At 49.0% G+C, this 14,799-nt stretch overlaps 1 protein-coding gene across 8 annotated transcripts in view; it reads left to right on the top strand.

Moving 5' to 3' along the window:
- Window positions 1-13,414, top strand: part of GATA3 (GATA binding protein 3) — a 99,799-nt gene extending 86,385 nt beyond the window's left edge. For 7 of the 8 annotated variants that reach the window (XM_015414086.1, XM_015414088.1, XM_015414091.1 and 4 more), the window contains exons 5-6: window positions 5,720-5,845; window positions 12,110-13,414. In XM_015414086.1, coding sequence (XP_015269572.1) covers window positions 5,720-5,845; window positions 12,110-12,394 — 411 coding nt within the window. In that variant the 3' untranslated portion in view covers window positions 12,395-13,414. The remainder of the gene's footprint in view (window positions 1-5,719; window positions 5,846-12,109) is intronic. The other variant, XM_015414093.1, reaches the window with a different exon arrangement.
- Window positions 13,415-14,799: the final 1,385 nt, after the last annotated feature.

Genomic DNA, 14,799 nt, shown 5'->3' with positions numbered 1-14,799 from the left:
GGTCTGATCCAGCAGGGATCCTCTTATGTATTTAGGATGCTGGGCTAGATGGACCACTAGTCTGATCCAGCAGGGCTCTTCTTACATTCTTAGGATACTAGACTGGATGGACCGCTGGTCTGACCTAACAGGGCACTTCTTATGTTCTTAGGATGTTGGACTAGATGGACCACTGGTTTGATCCAGCTGGGCTCTTCTTCCGTTCTTAGGATGCTGGACTAGATGGACCTCTGGTCTGATTCAGCTGGGCTCCTCTTCTGTTTAGCATGCTGGACTAAATGGACTGCTGGTCTGACCTAGCAGGGCACTTCTTACATTCTTAGGATGTTGGACTAGATGGATCACTGGTCTGATCCAGCAGGGCTCTTCTGATGTTCTTAGGATGCTGGACTAGATGGGCCACTGGTCTGATCCAGCAGGGCTCTTCTTGTGTTCGTAGGACGCTGGACTAGATGGACTACTGGTCTGATCCAGCGTGGCTCTTCTTCTGTTCTTAGGATGCTGGGCTAGATGGACCATTGGTCTGATCCAGCAGGTCTCTTCTGATGTTCTTTGGTGTCGGACTAGATGTACTACTGGTGTGATCCAGCAGGGCTCTTCTTATGTTCTTAGTATGCTGGACCATCGGTCTGATCCAGTAGGGCTCTTCTGATGTTCTTTGGTGTTGGACTAGATGTACCACTGGTCTGATCCAGCAGGGCTCTTCTTATGTTCTTAGGACGCTGGACTAGATGGACCACTGGTCTGATCCAGCAGGGCTCTTCTTCTGTTCTTGGGATGCTGGACTAGATGGACCATTGGTCTGATCCAGCAGGTCTCTTCTGATGTTCTTAGCATACTGAATGAGATGGAGCACTGATCTGATCAACTCCCCTGGAGAAAATGGATGTTTGGGAGGGTGGACTCTGTGGCATTGTACCCCACAGAGGTCCCTGTCTTCCCCAGGCTCCACTCCCACATCTCCTGGAATTTCAAAACTAGGGATTCCAGCCTGGAACTGGCAGCCCTATTCCCACAGATGGAAAGTCTAGAGTGTATCCGACCCAAAGACTTATGGTTATATATTCCACAGATTCTCTAGCAAGCCGGCTGCTGATGTCACCCCAGCCCCAGCAGGGCTGTTCTGATATCTTCAAGCCTACCGGTCACGTACAGTATTTGACAACCGCCTCTTTTTGCAAACTCCAGCAAAAGCTGGAGGCTTCATTTGTGGGGCGCCATACGTTATGGGTGTTCTTAGGATGCTGCTCTTTAAAAGAGAGAATGAAAAAGAGGAGTGGATACCCTGCCTTCCTCTTTTACCCCTCTCTCAACGAGAGTGGTTCATGCTGTAAGTTTTTTTTAAAAACCACACAGGTATAATCATTAGGGATGCCACCAGTCTCCAAGGGGGCTCATCTCCAGATGGAGATTTGGGGAGTAGGGTTGCCAGGTCTAGGTTGGAAAATACTTGGAGACTTTGGGGGTGGACCCAGAAGAGGGCGGGGCTTGGGGAGGGGAGGGGCCTCAGCATGGTCCAATGCCATAGAGTCCACCCTTCAGAGCAGCCGTTTTCTCCAGGGGAGCTGATCTCTGTCAGCTGGAGGTCAGTTGTCAAAACGGGAGATCCCCAGGCCCCACCTGGAGGCTGGCAGCCCTATTGGGGAGCGAGCCTGGGGAGGACACGGGACCCCAGTGGGGCACAGTGCCACAGAGCCCACCCCCCAAAGCAGCCGTTTTCTCCAGGGGAACTGATCTCTGTCGTCTGGAGATGAGCTGAAATTCCAGGGGATCCCCAGGTCCCACCTGGAGGCTGGCATCCCTTGCTGCGCCTTGAAGACCAAGGCGATTTTTGAAGTAGAAGCTTTTGAGAGCCGAAGCTCCCGTTTGTCAAACACAAAAACAAACGAAAGCGACCATGGAGGCTCCATGTCGTCACCATGGACGTAGCCTCCGTGGCTTTGTCTGACACAGTGTTGAAGTTCATAAAAAACAGCTTGTTAGGGACTCCATCTGCTAATTATGGGTCCCAGGTCTCCTCCCCATCGTCATTTAACTGGGTAGCCTGGGGTTACAGTAGCGTGGGAAGAGTAATTTAACTTTATTTTTTTTCCAAATTAGCCCAAGCAAATTACATACAGGATTTTTACCATGCTTTCCTTACTCCCTACGTTCCGGAGAACCTACATGGGCAATTGAACCAGTGAATCTAAAAAGAAGCCTGTTTGATATGGTACTGTCCCCATATTAGAGAAGGAAGGCTAAACCTCCATATTCAGAGGCAGTTGACCTCTGAGAGGTAACATTAGGGTGGAGGCCAGGGCCTGGTCAAGAAAACTTAACCCTAAACTCATGTACTTTCAATTAGTAGAAAAGAGCAAAAGTCCAAGAGCACCTGAAAGACTAACAATATATGTGGCAGGGTAGGAGCTTTCGTGAGTCACTGCTCACTTCTACAGATACAGCTAGAAAGTGAGTCCATCGGTCCTATTTATTGGAAAGTGGAGTGATTTCAGATGTCGAATGACATTAGCAGGCAAATGACAATAGCAGGCATGTGATAGCAAGTGAGATATGCAGAGGGGTAATAGCCGTGGAGAAATCAGCCTTGGTAATGAGAAAGGAAACCTAGGTCTCTATTCAGTCCAGGTGGATGCGTTGTCTTGAGCTTCATTATCAATTGCAATTCAGCAGTCTCTCTTTTTAATCTCCCTGAATGTCCTGGAAGCTTAAAATGTTCCCCCAGTGGTTTTTGAATGTTGAGGTTCCTAATATCAGACTTATGCCCATTCATTCCTTGTCAAAGGGACTGGCCTGTTTGTCCAGTGTAGAGTGTGGAAGGGCCCTGTTGACGCATGAAGGCATAAATCACATTCAATCAGACTGTATCGACCCAATATTGTTTCTGCTGGAGAGATACAAAAAAGATCAAACATATATTCTGCTTCACCCCCCTTAACCCCTCCACAGGCTTATCAATATTAAACACAGAGAGAAAGTTCACAAGCATAGAAAAGGCCAGACTTTGGGTTGCCAGACTCCAGGCAGGGCCTGGAGATCTCCTGGAATTACAACAGAGATCAGTTTCCCCTGGAGAAAATGGCGGCGTTGGAGGGCGGAGTCTGTGGCACCGTACCCAGCCAAGGTCGCTCCTCTCCCCAAACCCCACCCTCCCACTTAGAGTAACACCAACGCTCCCTCTAAGCTTGAAGTCTTGTGAGCAAAAATTCTACTTTGTGAGCTATCGGCATTAAAGTTGTGAGCGAGCGATTTGGCTACTGTGTAAATTAGTTTGCTCTGGAGCCCTCCTTCCTGAGCTAAGACAAAAATGTGTGAGCCGGAGGTTAAAAAAACTGTGAGCTAGCTCACACTAACTCAGCTTAGAGGGAACACTGGGTAACACCACTCCAAAATTTCTGGATATTTCCCAACCCGGAGCTGGCAACCCTAGCTAGACCTGAATGCTTCCTTCCTGACATCTAACTTCCATTGTGCAGGGGAATTTTTACATGGGGGAATATTCAGTCGTGTGCGTTCTGACCTACAATCAGGGGGACAACCCCAACATAAATATGTGTTCTGCTTCATTAAAAACCAATCACTCTGGTCCCTCTGGCACAATCAACCACCTTAGACAATCTTGAATTAACATTTTGGAAGTTCCCATCACTCATCCCTCAATCCGAACAGCCTGAATAGCCCAGACTAGCCTAAGCTTGTCAGAGTGTGGAAGCTACACATGGTTATGAACTTGGATGGAGACCACCAAGGACGTCCAGGGTGGATATACAGAGGGAGGCAATGGCAAAACCACCTCTGCTCATCTCTTGCCTTGAATGCCCCTTGAGGGTTGCCATAAGTCTGTTGCGACTTGATGGTGCTTTCTTGTTGTTGTTGTTATTACTATTATTATTAGGGTTGCCAGGTCCCCCCTTGCCACTGGCAGGGGATGAGGGGTAGGGTTGCCAGATCCAGGTTGGGAAACTCCTGGAGATGTAGGGATGGAGCATGGATGCTGAATGTGATGGACCACTGGTCTGATCCATCAGGGCTCTTCTTACATTCTTAGGATGCTGGACAAGAAGGACCACTAGTCTGATCCAGCAGGGCTTTTCTCATGTTCTCAGGATGTTGAAAACCCAGGTGCCATCAGGAGGCCCACCAGCAGGGCCATAAGAAAATAAGAGAAGCCATGTTGGATCAGGCCAATGGCCCATCCAGTCCAACACTCTGTGTCACACAGTGGCCAAAACCCAGGTGCCATCAGGAGGTCCACCAGCGGGGCCAGAACTCCAGAAGCCCTCCCCCTGTTGCCCCTTAAGCACCAAGTATACAGAGCATCACTGCCCCAGACACAGTGTTCCATCTATACCTTGTGGCTGATAGCTACTGATGGACCTCTGTTCCTCGATTTTCTGCTGATTTGGTCCATCATTTGCAACTCTAGATGTACATCCATCCTGAGTGGTTTTTGTGACATTGTTGCATTTTCTCTTTTTCTCTCCCTATAGTCTGCTGCAAGGAGGGCAGGGACATCATGCGCAAATTGCCAGACTACCACCACCACCCTCTGGAGGAGGAACGCCAACTAGATGGGCCACTGGTCTGATCCAGCAGGGCTCTTCTGATGTTCTTAGGATGCTGGACTAGATGGACCACTGGTCTGATCCAGCAGCACTGTTAAGATGGTATTTGACAATCACCTCTCTTTGCAAATGCCAGCAAAACCTGGAGGCTTTATTTGTGGGGGTGACATACATCACTTGCCATGTCACCATCCCCGGCATCCCAGGCAGGAGGTGATGTGAAAGACCTCTGCCTGAGACCCTGAAGAGCTGCTGCCAGTCTGAGCAGACCGTGCTAACTTTGACAGACCAAGTTTCTGATTCAGTATAAGGAAGTTTCAAGTGGAGAATGGTAGATTCCCCCCCCCCCCACATTTGGGCTGTTACTGTAAAAAAATGAAATCCCAAAACATGAATAGCTAATTTTCTTCCATGAACTATGAATAGCAGATGCTGTATTTGTTGCTTGGAATGAGTCCACATGACATTGGTAGATAAGCAACATCTAATCTGTGCCAATTTGACACAATACCATGAGTTGCTCAGTTAGGTCCTTCAGTCCCCAACAGTTCCTCTGTCTTAACAATGGGCCATAAGAACATAAGAGAAGCCTTGTTAGATCAGGCCAATGGCCCATTCAGTCCAACACTCTGTGTCACACAGTGGCCAAAACCCAGGTGCCATCAGGAGGCCCACCAGCAGGGCCATAAGAAAATAAGAGAAGCCATGTTGGATCAGGCCAATGGCCCATCCAGTCCAACACTCTGTGTCACACAGGGGCCAAAACCCAGGTGCCCTCAGGAGGCCCACCAGCAGGGCCATAAGAACATAAGAGAACCCATGTTGGATCAGGCCAGTGGCCCATCCAGTCCAACACTCTGTGTCACACAGTGCCCAAAACCCAGGTGCCATCAGGAGGTCCACCAGCGGGGCCAGAACTCCAGAAGCCCTCCCCCTGTTGCCCCTTAAGCACCAAGTATACAGAGCATCACTGCCCCAGACACAGTGTTCCATCTATACCTTGTGGCTGATAGCTACTGATGGACCTCTGTTCTTCGATTTTCTGCTGATTGCAGCAATGGTCGGACTGGTCCATCATTTGCAACTCTAAATGTACATCCATCCTGAGTGTTCTTTGTGACATGGTTGCATTTTCTCTTTTTCTCTCTCTACAGTCTGCCGCAAGGAGGGCAGGGACATCATGCGCAAATTGCCAGACTACCACCACCACCCTCTGGAGGAGGAACGCCAATGGGGATCCAGTGTGCAATGCCTGCGGACTGTACTACAAGCTCCACAATGTAAGTGAGATGGTCACTTGCCCAAAACACATCTACAAGGATTAACCTAATTCAGTTTTGTTGTTGTTGTTGACTTTAAGAACTCTGTGAACCAACTGTAGAACATGTCTGGCCAAGTCCTGCATAGACTTTGCTTTAAGAGCTCTTCTCATTAGATGTGAATAAGATGCAATTCGACAAGGATAAGTGCAGAGTTCTAATCTGGGTAATAAAAAGGAGGAGCACACATACTGGATGGGGAGTATACTTCTGGGCAGTATTGTGTGTGAGCAAGATCTTGGGATGCAGGTGGACTGTAAATATGAGCAGTGTGATGCAGCAGCAAACAAGGCTAATGCAGTCTTGGGTTATATCAACAGAAGCGTAAAATCCAAATTACAAGATGTCTCTGTACAGCACATTGGTCAGGCTGCACTGTGTATTGTGTGCAGTTCTGGAGGCCTCACTTCAAAAAGGATGTGGGCAGAGGAGAGAGGATGATTGGGGGCCTGGAGACCAAGCCCTATGAGGAAAGGCTGAGGGATCTGGAAAGGTTCAGTCTGGAGGAGAGGAGGCTGAGGGGGGACGGGATTGTTCTCTTGAAGTATTTGAAGGGCTGTCACTTAGAGGAGGGCAGGGAGCTGTTCCTGTTGGCAGCAGAGGAGAGGACTCGCAAGAATGGGTTTAAATTAAGGGCGGGAAGGTACCGGCTGGATCTTAGGGAAAGCTTTTTTATACTCAAGAGTTGTTCAACAGTGGAATCAGCTGCCTCGGGAGGTGGTGGGCTCCCCCTCCCTGGCAGTCTTGAAGCAACGTCTGGACAAACACTTGTCCGGGATGCTCTAGGCTGATTCTGCACTGAGCAGGGGATTGGGCTAGTTGGCCTATATGGCCCCTTCCAACTTTCTGATCCTGGCATTTCCTTAAAGAAAGCTATTGTTTCTGCGACAGACAGGTAAAGAACTCATCATGCAATGCACTTCAATGCATGTTGAGGGTTGTTCAAGCAACTCTAATGAGTAAAGGAAATTGCAAAAAGGAATTTGTAGCAATAGGCTAGATAAGGGATCCTAGCAGAGTTGAAAACAGAGTCTTTTTGCAGGACTAAACGTACAGTATATATTTCTCGTCCAGAAGGTGGTATACCATTGGAGTTGGTAGTGATTACCAGGGCATTTTTTGTAGAAAAAGCCCAGCAGGAACTCATTAGCATAATAGGCCACACCCAACAGCAGAAACCCATTCGCATATTAGGCCACCCCCCTGACCGCACAGCTTATTAGCACATTAGGCCGCACCCCCATGTTACCAGAAGTGTCGTTATCCAGCCACACCCACCTTTTGCTTGTTATTCTGTTTACCTTGTTTGTTGTCAAAACCCTGGTATATTTATTTATTCTTATTTATTATTTTAATTTATAGCCCACCCTCCCCGCAAGCGGGCTCAGGATGGCTCACAAATAAGGCGTAAGCCAATACATAAAAACAGATTAAAATCGCATAAAACCATCAATAAAACATTACAACATTATAAGTGCTCTAGATGTTTCGGAACAAACTTCAGTAAAAAGATGGCGTCTTGAAGACGGTACTCCTTTTGGTGGTTCAGCCGTGTTGGTCTGAAGCGACCGAACAAAGTTTGAGCCCAGTGGCACCTTGAAGACCAACGCAGAAAAGCGGGCGCCCAGAATTAAACTTTGTTGGTCTTCAAGGTGCCGCCGGACTCAAACTTTGTTCGATTACAAAATAAGTGTCTTATCTGCTTCTCAGGGCGATTTGGAATGGCTGGAGAAGAATGATAGAACCACAGAGTTGGAAGGGACTGCCACGGTCATCTAGTCCGACCCCCTGCACAATGCAGGACATTCACAAATACCTCCCTCCCAAATACTGCTCCATGCCCAGAAGATGGCAAAAAAACCCCAAAAACAAACCTCCAGGATCTCTGGCCAAACTGGCCTGGAGAAAAATTGCTTCCGGATCCCCAAAGTGGCGATCGGCATTTCCCTGGGTGTGTAAGAAAGGGCCACGAGAACTAAGCACTGAGGCAACCCTCCCTGCCCTCCCTTCTCGTGATCTGCCCAAGTTCACAGAATCAGCATCGCTGTCCGATGGCCATTCTGTCTGAAAACCTCCAAAGGTGGAGAGCCCACCACTACCTCCCGAGGAAGCCTGTTCCTCTGAGGAACGGCTCTGTCAGGAAGTTCTTCCTAATGTTGTCTTGTTGTTTGCTCAGCAGCCACAGGCTAGATCTGCCCTCCACGACTCCTAATCAAGCCTCCATCAAAAGAAAGCTAGGGTTAGATGGGCTTGGTCTTCTGATAAACTCTACCCCCCAACTCGATGCCCCCCAACTCTGATGCAAATCACTGACACACACGATGCACATGAAACTGCCCTATGCTGGATCAGACCCTTGGTTCATCGAACTTAATGTTGTCTACTCAGACCTGAAGCAGCTCTCCAGGAAGGTCTTTCACATCACCTACTGCCTGGTCTAGGGCTGCCAAGTGGGGGCGGGTGGCGGGTAACCCCCAACGTGCTCTACGTCGTGCGTCACTTCCTGTGACGTTCTGGCGGTGCATGCGCGCTTTGCGTGCACGCGCACACATCCCTCAGCAGCTCCCAGACCAAAGCAACGCTTCCCTGCCGGTGAGTCAGAATGACTTGGCAGCCCTAGCCTGGTCCTTTTTCAACTGAAGGTGCTGAGGATTGAACCTGGGACTTTCTGCCTGCCAAGCAGATGCTTATCCACTGAGCCGCAGCCCCTCTCCAGGGCTTTCCAGGGTTTCAGGCTGAGGTCTTTCGCATCACCTACTGCCCGGTCTTTTTAACTGGAGATGAACCTGGGACCTTCTGCATGCCAAGCAGAGGCTCTACCACTGAGTCACAGCCTCTCCTCTTATTAATCCCCCAATTATACAACCATATCATGGTTTTTGCAAGACCAAAATGGTAGTCTTTGTTTAGAGTTGGGACTGAGAAGTTCAGGGTTGTCAAGACGGTTTCCTTGGCCCTAATTCTACGCTTACGATAGCAGTCTCTAGAGGGGCAGCATAAACATTTTCTAAAGGAGTAAATCAATAAAGACCTTGTCTTTACACCCCATTGGATCCAGGAGTTCCCTTCTTTGTTCTTCTCCGTTCTTCTCCCTCCCCTCCCCTCCCTTCCTCTTTCAAAAAAAGAAACTCCTAAAGCAAAACGGCTGGCACAGCTGATCTTTCGACTTACACCAGGTCTGAGAGTGACCAACAGCTTGCAACTTATCAATCCATGTTTGCCACTGGTGCGAACCTTTGTATCCACGAATGGGCGAACCTTGGTACCCACGAATGGTCGAACCTTGGTACCCGCGAATGGTCGAACCTTCGTACCCGCGAATGGTCGAACCTTCGTACCCGCGAATGGTCACCCTTGCAAAAGATGTCCCATTTATCAGTCTTGTCTAGTCCCTGTTGAGAAAGGAAGGTGTTCATCAACCACAGTCAGTATTTTTTCCTGACGCATAAAGAAACCAACCCCCACCACCTGCAGCTAACAAGGTTTCTGGTGAGCATGTGCGAGGGTGCCTCTCGTTTCCTTGACAAACCTGTTTCCCCGTGTCCCATTTAGCATAACAACACTGGATGGGGGAAAAGGGTTTAGGGGAATTTCAGGAAAGACAGATAGCATTGTTGGGGGGGGGGGCGGTACGGTGGACCTGGGGAGGGTATAGGGACTTAGGTAGAATTGTAGTTCTCAGAGTGTGGGTAGGGCCCCAAACAAGGGTCATGACCCTCTTGCAGGTGGGTCACAAGGCCAGGAGAGAGGAGGGAGAACAGGGAGAGGCAAATCGCTGGTAAACAGTGGGTTTTACTGTTCAGAATTAGCAAAACGGCCATGAAGTAAGCTTGTTGCTCAGTAATGTAACATATTTGTAAGAGACGAGGTCTTGGACTCTCATATCTGTGAGACAGTCTCTCCCCTTTGGCTCCACCGTGACAGCTTTGCTTATCTGAGCATGGCCTTCAGCAGTTGCCACCCCAGAGATGGGTAAAACTGGCAACTGCCCATACACATGTTTTCTCTATTGTGGCCCCCACCTTTCGGAATGGCCTGCCCGTGGAGGTCAGAAAGTTCCCCCCTCTCCTGGCTTTCCACAACCGATGCAAAACAGAACAAAGTTTGAGTCCGGCGGCACTTTTAAGACCAACAAAGTTTTAGTTGAGGTATAAGCTTCTGTGTGCAAGCGTACTTCCTCAGATACATTGAAGTGGACGTTACCGATTATTCATATGGATTATTTGTATGGATTAAGACTTTGTTGGTCTTAAAGGTGCCGCTGGACTCAGTCTTCGTTCTGCTGCTTCAGACCAACATGGCTACCTTCCTGAATCTGTGCAAAACTGAATTATTCAAGAATATTCCTCCATTAAAATGTAAATTGGAGTTCGTTTTCAGTGTTGGGGGTGAATCGCAACTTTGAGGCATTGTGTCTGTGTTCAGACTTGGATAAATGGGTGTTTTAGGTCAGGACAGAAATTGGAAAGCATAAATATCTCATTTTTTAAAAAATTCCAGGATCTGAATCGAGATGTTCCACTTCCCTAGCTCAGGGGGAAGGCATGTGCTTGTTGGAATACTGAAGGTCTCGGGTTCATTCCTGGCACCCCCAGTTCACAAAGATCTCGCTCATAATGCTAGGAGAGATCCTACAGCACTGATTCCCAACTTTAGGATGCGGCGTGTGTGTGTGTGTGTGTGTGTGTATATATATATATTTACACCTCTTCCCTCCCTTTGAAAATCACTCTGGAGGGGGGAAAATTGCAGTATGGCATGCATTTAGCTTTTAAATTAAAGTGCATTTAATAGTTAATGTCTGTGAATTTTGCAACTGCCTGTGGAATAACTTTCGGCACAATGGGCTGATGCACCGGCAGAGCGGGGAATCACCCGGGTGGAGTTCTTCTTTGTTGGAGCTGATCGTACAGGGTTAGGGGGGCAAATTGCTAGAGTTAACATAAGAACATAAGAGACGCCAATGTTGGATCAGGCCAAAGGCCCATCCAGTCCAACACTCTGTATCACACAGTGGGCAGAAATACCAGTGCCATCAGGAGGTCCACCAGTGGGGCCAGGACATTAGAAGCCCTCCCACTGTTGACCCCCCAAGCACCAAGACGACAGAGCATCACTTGCCCCAGAGTCCCTATCTATACCTTGTGGCTAATAGCCACTGATGGCCAACTCTGGGTTGGGAAGTGACTGGAGGTTTTGGGGGTGGAGCCTGAGGAGGGCGGGGCTTGGGGAAGGGAAGGACCTCAGAAGGGTGGAAGGCCACCGAGTCCGCCTCCCAAAGCAGCCATTTTGTCCAGGTCAATTGTCCTCTGTCACCTGGAGATTGGATGTAATTCCGGGAGATCCCCAGCCACCACCTGGAGGTTGGTAACCCTACCAATGGTATTAAGGTGGCTTCAGGTGTTTGTAGCCCATTTGAATCTTGCCTCACTGGTGGACCTCCTGATGGCACCTGGATTAGGGTTACCAGGTGTCCTCTTTTTAGAAGACATGTCCTTTTTTTTTTTTTTTGGGTGACCATCCTCTTTTGGGCTCTTTTCCAAAAACTGATGAAAATGTCCTCTTTTTGGATTGGAAGGTTAGGGATATTCCTAGTCAGTAGCAATGATCACAGCTTAAACAGTAATTTAAAATGAGATTTGTCCTAGTGATCACTCATTTGAAGTCATCAGTTGGGAGATCTGTCCTCTTTTTTTGCTCTTCCAAATACAGTAGCCCTAACCTGGGTTTTGGCTACTGTGTGACAGAGTGTTGGACTGGATGGGCCATTGGCCTGATCCAACATGGCTTCTCTTGTGTTCTTATGGCCCTGCTGGTGGACCTCCTGAGGGCACCTACGTTTTGGCTACCTTGTGACACAGACTGTTGGACTGGATGGGCCATTGGCCTGATCCAACATGGCTTCTCTTACGTTCTTATGTTCTTAGTTTTACCATTCTGTCATTGGATCCTGGGAGGGGGGCAGGGTCTGTGATTTGGGGAAGGCGGGGACAGAGGCCTGGGGCCGTGGCTCACTGGCCGAGCATCTGCATGGCGTGCAGAAGGTCCCAGGTTCAATCCCCGGCATCTCCAGTTAAAAGGACCCTAACCCTAACCCCGGAGAGCCGCTGCCAGTCTGAGTAGACGATACTGACTTTGATGGACCGAGGGTCTGATTCTGTAGAAGGCAGCTTCATGTGTTTGTGTGTGTTCAACCCCACAAAAAGTTAATTGATGTTTGTTTAGATTAACAGACCCCTGACTATGAAGAAGGAAGGCATTCAGACCCGAAACCGAAAGATGTCGAGCAAGTCTAAAAAGTGCAAAAAGGTCCACGACAGCTTGGAAGACTTCCCCAAGAGCAGCTCCTTCAACCCCGCCGCCCTCTCGAGACATATGTCTTCCATCAGCCACATCTCGCCCTTCAGCCACTCTGGGCACATGCTGTCCACGCCAACTCCGATGCACCCGCCTTCTGGCCTGTCTTTCGGGCCTCACCACCCGTCCAGTATGGTCACCGCAATGGGATAGAGCGACCCCGGGCATCGGCGTGTGCGTGAGAAACAGACTTCCCTGCCGAATGCTTTTTAAGTTCTCAAAATGAGAGGTGCATTGATTCTACTTGCATTGTTGCAGGAGAGGACTTCCCCATTCCGAGCCCCGGACATGCAAATGGAAAAGCAAAGGAAATTGAATTTAAAGGAACAAAAAAAACTGGTTGAAGGTGTAGAACTTTAAATCATTGTGTGTGTGTGGGGGGAAAGGGACAGCCGCCGGCCGCTTTTTAGAGGTGTCTGTGTGTTCTTTCAACCACCAACATCGGGATTCCCATTTGTGAATAAACCATTCCGATGCAAGCTCACTCTTGAACTGGGTTTCTAGTGCTGTGAAGAAGAACTACCAGTGATGATTCCCCCTCTGCCCCTGCCCCTCTCTCCCTCTCCCCCCTGGCGAGCGGCTCAATGCTGAACACTGTATAACTTATATTGTAAGAAAATACTGTACATTTTTTCCCCCGGACGAAGACTCTTGCGTCTGTTTAGCTGTAAAGAAACCGCTTGGAGCCAGTGTCTGAGGCACAGTCGTAGACGACCGGGAGGAATGTTGAAGGGTACGGACCGAGACAAACGAGGTCAAAGCAGGCAAAATGGACAAAACAGCCAACTGTTGGGTTTTTTTGTTCTCTCTCTCTCTCTCTCTTTCTCTTTCCTCACTCACTGGCTCGAGTTGATGCATTAAAAATAAATTAATCCAAGGTGTAACCAAATCATCCATTCTAGGCTGCCGGGCCGCCGAACGTTCGGAAATCCGAACATTCGGAAAGCGGGATGGTTTCAGGGCAATCGGTGTGATATATTCAGCTTGTCGCCGAGGCGAACGTTTCCCAGGCCTGTACACATTGTGAACAAGTTCCTGTAATTGTTGTTTGTATGTATAATTCAAAGCACCAAAATAAGAGGAGATGTAGATTACTTTCATCCTATGATACAGATCTGAATGGTTGTATAAATTTTACTTACTGCTAGTGTTAAGAATTGCGCTTTTTTTTTGGGGGGGTTGTTTTCATATTTTTTGTTTCCTCTCTCTCTCTCTCTTTTTGTTTTTGGAGAATAAACTAGATTACATTCTGTTGATCTGATATCGGCCTGCTGCTTTTAGTGTGCTGGGAAGCCTGGGGGCGTACTTGGTCAAAATTAGGATGCGCTTAAGTAGGGTTGCCAACCCTGGGCTGGAACATTCCTGGAGTTTGAGGGTGGACCCTGGGGAGGGGGAGGAGGGATGCCGGCACCCAAAAAAGCATCTCCAGACCAGTGTTCCCTCTAAGATGAGTTAGTGTGAGCTAGGTCACAGCTTTTTAGCCTCCGGCTCACACATTTTTGTCTCAGCTCAGGAAGGAGGGCTCCAGAGCAATCCAATTTATGCGGGAGCCAAATCGCTCGCTCACAACTTTAATGGCCAGGAGCTCACAAAGTAGAGTTTTTGCTCACAAGACTCCACAGCTTAGAGGGAACATTGCTCCAGACTACAGCGATCAGTTCCCCTGGAGAAAATGGATACTTTGGAGGGGTGTACCCCACTGAGAGCTCTATGCCATTGTACCCCAGTCTTCTCCAGGCTCCACTCCCACATTTTCAGGAATATCCCAACTAGGGATTCCAGCTTCCAAGTGGGACCTGGGGATTCCCTGAAATTACAGCCCATCTCCAGACTACATAGATCAGTCCCCCTGGAGATAGGATTGCCAGCCTCCAGGTGGGGTCTGGAGATCTCCCGCTTTTACAACTGATCTCCCGCTGACAGAGATCAGTTCCCCTGGAGAAAATGGCAGCTTGGAAGGGTGGACTCTATGGCGTTGTACCATGCTGAAGCCCCTCCCCTCCCAGATACACCCCCAAAGTCTCCAGGTACTTCCCAACCCAGAGCTGGCAACCCTACCTGGAGACAATGGCTGCTTTGGAGGGTGGGCTCTATGGCACTGGACCCCACTGAGGTCCATGTCCTCCCCAGGCTCCATCTCCAAACCTCCAGTAGTTCCCCGACTTGAATCTCGCAACCCTTCCTTTCCATCCCCCACTGGTGGCCAGGGGGGAGCTAGTAACCCGATTCCCAACCTGGACCTGGCAACCCCTACCCCCCATCCCCCACTGGTGGCCAGAGGGGACACAGTGACCCTAGAGGGGGAGGGAACTCAGCAGGGGTGTGTCGCCATAAAGTTCTCCTTCCAAAGCAGCCATTTTCTCCGGGGAAACTGATCTCTGTAGTCTGGGGATGGGCTGTAATTCCGGGAGATCGCCAGGATCCACCTGGAGGTTGGAAACAGCAATTCTGAGGGAATATGGTGAACGATTTCATAGTGGGCACAGAAGACTCGGGAGGACTGGATGATCTTGATTTCAGACTGGTCATCTGGTTCCATCCTAAAGAACTTCCGGGGA

The sequence above is a fragment of the Gekko japonicus genome, unplaced genomic scaffold (genome assembly GCF_001447785.1).
Source record: "Gekko japonicus isolate JY-2015 unplaced genomic scaffold, Gekko_japonicus_V1.1 scaffold3653, whole genome shotgun sequence".
In the NCBI taxonomy this organism is placed as follows: Eukaryota; Metazoa; Chordata; class Lepidosauria; order Squamata; family Gekkonidae; genus Gekko; species Gekko japonicus.
Note: the sequence above shows the minus strand (reverse complement) of the source record. Positions and strands in the feature narration are given on the sequence as shown.